This window comes from Myxine glutinosa, chromosome 2 (genome assembly GCF_964187855.1).
Source record: "Myxine glutinosa chromosome 2, kmMyxGlut1.1, whole genome shotgun sequence".
In the NCBI taxonomy this organism is placed as follows: domain Eukaryota; kingdom Metazoa; phylum Chordata; class Myxini; order Myxiniformes; family Myxinidae; genus Myxine; species Myxine glutinosa.
Window position 1 is genome coordinate 99,617,758 of NC_136262.1, and position 5,000 is coordinate 99,622,757.

Consider the following 5,000-nt stretch of genomic DNA (forward strand, 5'->3'; position numbering starts at 1 on the left):
AGGAGCTGATACTCTAGGTCCCCTGCCTTTTGATTAGTATGAGGAATAAGTCTGTGTAATACGAAAGCTAAATCGTGAACGTTTTTTAAAATATCGCGTACACAAAAGTACATGAACAGATGACCCGGTCGGTCAGACTGAGCTCATTTTAATGTCCCCCGTCTCTGATCTTGTCGGAGGGGTGGGGGACAAAAATAAACTAAAGCTAACCTGGTAGCTTAGTTGGCGTAAGACAGAAAGTCAGAACAGTTTGCGTGATGGAGAAGATACAAATACTATCCCGAGTGTGGGGGCTGTTTGAACTCTTTATATAACATCCCACTCACAGACAATGAAGGTTGTGTCTGCACGAAACTCCTTAAATCTTTCGTTCGTAATGGTCTCAAAATGTCTCTCCGAAAAGACCGCCTGGAAAACCCTCCCATCGACCTTTTCAAATATCTTCTTGAAGAAGTTCTGTCACTCAAGCGTTTGGGTCTCACTATCTGCCATGATCTCTCCTGGGAAAAAAAACATTTCAAATCTGGCCTCCAAAGCCAATCGCCGACTGGACATCCTCCATCGTGCAAAGTCCTTTCTTCGCACTTCTGAGCTCCTCACCACATACAAAGCTTTCATCCGCAGCTCAATGGAATACTGCTCTCCCCTCTGGGATGGTGCTCCTGCCTCACACCTAGCTCAGCTTCACGCAGTTGAAACCAAAGCTTTCAGGATCATTGGAATCTCCCGCGATGAAGCTGATTCTGAGGGCCTTTCACTCTCTCACCGCAGGCAGGTTGGTGGTCTTTCTGTCTTCTACCGACTCCTCTCCGGCCTTGCTCCCCCTGCTCTGTCCCCAAATATTCCTTCATGATGCACAAGATCTGCCAGCAACCCTCTTACGGTTAAACTGCCAAAATCAAGACTCTCTTCTCACCTTCATTCTTTCATTCCTCTTTTCTCCCACCTCTGGAACAAACTCCCTCACTCTCTTCAATCCCACTCCCTCCAGGTATTTAAAACAGCTGTTCACCACCATCTCCTATCTTCCCCCATCCAAAACCTTGATCTTTTCTACCCCTTATATTACAACTCAAATCCACCTCTTTCAATCTCCGACTTCATTCCTGGAATTCCTAGTAGTGTCCATTTGTTTTATATCGTGTACATGTCCCCAGCCCTCTCCCTCCCACAGATCTACCGACGTCCATGTTCTCTACTGTTGTTGTGCTTGTGTGCTTCCCTCTCTCTCCCCCTCTTTTCTCCCGCTCCCTTTATTATATGTTTTATGTGTCCGTTTATGTTTTTTTTGTGTTTAATGTGTTAGCTCTCGAACGAGCCTCGACTTTGTATCCTAAAAATAAAAAATAAAAAGCAATGCGATGTACGAGCCAAATCTCCCCAGAAACAGCAAAGGTTGCATTGCAGTTCCATCCACGTTGCCCATATACGAGTCTCACCAGGACACTGCGAGGACCTCTCCCAAAGGAACTCATCAAAATGTTATGGCCTGTTTCATCAATGTGGATGCAGTGGGCAACAAGTCCATGCTTTAAGAGCCACTGAGCATACTCAAAGTGCATGTGCAGTACACGAGAGTTTCGGACATCAGGCACATCCTCTGCCAGTTTAATTGTCATAAGCATGTAAGGTTTTTAACAATGCTGGGAGACACCCTTGTTTTGGCTGTCAGGGCATCTTGTCGGTCATCTTTCATCTTTGGAAAAATCATCAGAGGGTTGGGGTTGATATCCAGCATGTGCTGTCGCTCATCTCGTATCTGACCTTGCAGTGGATCGCTCGATGCTGAGTATCACAGCCAGTTCTACATAGTCGGTGATGTTGTTTTCAAAAGCTTCAATTGGCCTCTCCTTAGCTGTTCGATACTCTCCTGTAATGGCAACGGGCAGCCATCTTTCTTTTTAAAATTGGCTTGAGAGAGCAGTGTACCTTTATCAAGAACTGGTCTAGAAATGAAGTATCCTCAGAACAGGCATATCTGCTTTTATAGGCAAATAAGAATTTTAATTTGAAAGGACATACCAGAAAATCAAATGCAAAAAATGTGACAAATGTATGCCCACTTGCCAATTGATTAACCTCTTTCTATTGGTTGTGGCGAAAGTGAATGAACTTACTGACAATTGCTATTGAAAGGCACCTATTTTGCAGCCGAATGAGGTAAAAAGTATAACAAATGCTCAACGAATGAAATTTAATGAATCTTTTTGCAAATTGAACGATATAAGGTGCATTCATTTTCACTTTTTGTTTAATGAGTCGGGTATTAAATTCAATAAAATTTGTTCGAAAGCGACAATTGTTTTGGCAAAATACCGATTATTTTATCAGAATCATCCAAAAACTTCAACATGGTCTCACACGAATTGCTTTCAAGAACGGCAACTCTGCACCTAGTAATAAATGCACCGCACACGGTGAAACGGGATGCCAGCCAACTCTTTTCGGTGACCCCTGGCGTAACTCCACAGCCAGTAATCGACCAGCACGGCATTTTGTTTCAAACTATCCGTGCCCTTGTTTGCCAGCAACGTGCCGACATGTTTGCTGATGAGTTCCACACACCAAATAGAGCAACCTCGAATCTCCATTTCCTCGGTGTCTCCTGAAGAAAAGTTCACACCTGTGGAAGTGAAAAGCATCTGGTGAATGACCTGGAAGTTAACCGGAAATTACAAAAGGAGAGAGTGAGAGAGAGACTTTTGAAGGCCTCTCTTATCAAGAATAGAAAAAGGAACGAGAAATATCCACAATTCCAGTTTAAAATTCATCTCAGTAAGCTCGTACTCATTTTGCTGACTTCAGAATGATGACAGGCTGAGTCAACTCTCCTGGTGTTAATTCACCGGCATGACGGGGGCTTGAACTCAGAGGACCCCGAGATCTTAAGCCAGCCATCTTAAGCTATTAAGCCAACACCAGACTTGGACTACCTTCATGTATCCAACTTATTAATACAATTCAATCTTTCAAACTTTTATGACCATTCATTAAATGGAAACGAATCAACGGCTCCAAGAAGGTTAACATGATCTGCATACCTTCCTTCAGCTTCTTGAGGAGACCATCTGAGTACTTTAGAGCTCCCAAGTAAGCCAAGGCCTGGGGAACTCGGTAGTCAGCAAACATGGTGATGCTATCAATGTCAACGAAGGCAGCATCACCCTGACCTTGGAAGCAACCCCAGAGGTCCGCCACCAGGATCTGGGCCCTTTTGTAGAAGCTGACAGGCTGGCCCTGGAAATGTAAAATACAAGGCATCAACTACATGTGGGACAAGTAGTGCACATCAGTTAATGAGAGCAAATGTGAAGTTCCAGCACCTGGAAAATTCCCTCGTCACGGAATGATGAGAAGCCGGTAATAATGAGGTGAAGGAGCCTCTGAGCACTGCGCTCACTTTTCCTGAGGCAGCTCAAGAAGGAACCATTGTAGTGCTGCTGGAGCACCGAGCCACTCTCCGTGAGCGCACCGTGCCGCTCTCGTAGTAGAGGTATTGCGGTGTCGGAGTCTGAACGCAGCACATATGCAAGCTCGTCCAGACTCATTTGGCTGTAGTACGCTGCAGATGTGATCGGAATCCCTGGAAGAATCAGATAAGTACCATTTCAACTTCATTGGGCTTAACGAGGTGGGTTATTTTATTTTAATCGACTCAATCGGACAGAACAGCAACAAGCGATATAATCCATTCAATCCACACAATATATGGATTGAATTGGATTTGTCTGTAAGACACTGTGTAAGACACATTCAACTTTGGGCTGTGGACCCCAAAGGAGCTACAAACTAAGGTTTACCATGTTGCAGTGTTACACAATGATCCATCACACCTTCGTCCAGCGCTCGGTTGATGGCGGCACAGAGAGCCCAGTAGCCACTGTGCACCTGGCCTCCATAATGCACCAGGTATTTCTGCTCCTCACTTTCAGACCAAAAGCTGAAGTTCAGAGTGTCCACCACAAACACCCAGTTGACAGCACTTTCGTTTGCTTCCCTTGGGTGCAAAATGTTCTGATCTCTCCAGCTGGATAAGTTGAAGTTACCCTCAGAAAGGCTGTCGATCAGCAGTTCAGCCACAGCGTGCACGCCATTGGTCGAGATACTCACATCATGGCTCTGCTGGGCGATGAACTCTCCTGTCTCCAGTGGGAGCAACCGTCTCGTGGCCTCTTCCAGCATAGCTCTGGGTTTGCACAAACTCTCAATGACATTTGCGAACGCACACACACACCATGAGTAAAGGTTAAATGTGACAACACATTGATGTACAACACAAGTGGAGTGACATTAATGTACAACACATTCACTATGCACAATTCACATTGATGACAGCAGTCTGTTGTCATTACACACAAAAGCAGGTATGAATAAAATGGAGAAAGAGAAGTTCGGAGACTTACAGCCGTCACATGTGTCACACCTGTTGGCACACTTTAGTCTGTTTATAATGGAATCGGCTTGTTCTTGTCACCTACCCAACTCATTCACATAGTTACCTCCGCCATCAAAGGTGGATGGAGGTTATGTTTTCACCCCTGTCTGTCTGTTTCTTTGTGAACAACATGTCTCAAAAAGTTGTGGGCGGATTCGGACGAAATTTGGCAGAGATGTAGCGTATGTGACAAGAACGAAATGATTAGATTTTGGTGAAGATCCGGATCCGGCTACTAGAATATTTTAAGTGATTCTTCACCATTGGGAGACAAGGCCAAAAACGATACATAGCAGACTCAAACTGCACTCAGTAGAGAGCCTGTTTGGCCATATCACTCAATGGTGAAGAATCACTAAAAAAATTAAATAATTATCATATCCGAATCCATATTCACATCTTCACCAAAATCGAATCAATTCATCCTTGTCACACACCCAACCTGTCCACCAGGCTTCGTCCAAATCCGTCTTCAATTTTTTTGAGATATCCTGCTATTTATCGCTTTTGGCCCTTTCACTCAATGGTGACGAATCACTTAAAAATTCTCAGATCCAGATCCGGA

At 44.5% G+C, this 5,000-nt stretch overlaps 1 protein-coding gene across 7 annotated transcripts in view; it reads right to left on the bottom strand.

The window, feature by feature from the left end:
• Positions 1-2,179: 2,179 nt before the first annotated feature.
• The window catches only part of QNG1 (Q-nucleotide N-glycosylase 1), a 3,911-nt gene continuing 1,090 nt past the window's right edge, over positions 2,180-5,000 (bottom strand). Inside the window, exons 1-6 of one of the 7 annotated variants that reach the window (XM_078771357.1) lie at positions 4,833-5,000; positions 4,404-4,690; positions 3,834-4,186; positions 3,324-3,583; positions 3,042-3,237; positions 2,180-2,623 (exon numbers count right to left, since the gene is read on the bottom strand). The exon at positions 4,833-5,000 is cut by the window's right edge and continues 244 nt beyond it. In XM_078771357.1, the coding sequence (XP_078627483.1) occupies positions 2,394-2,623; positions 3,042-3,237; positions 3,324-3,583; positions 3,834-4,182 (1,035 nt within the window). In that variant the 5' untranslated portion in view covers positions 4,183-4,186; positions 4,404-4,690; positions 4,833-5,000 and the 3' untranslated portion in view covers positions 2,180-2,393. Of the gene's footprint in view, positions 2,624-3,041; positions 3,238-3,323; positions 3,584-3,800; positions 4,202-4,403 lie in introns of all 7 variants that reach the window. The other 6 variants (XM_068107662.2, XM_078771354.1, XM_068107661.2 and 3 more) reach the window with 6 other exon arrangements.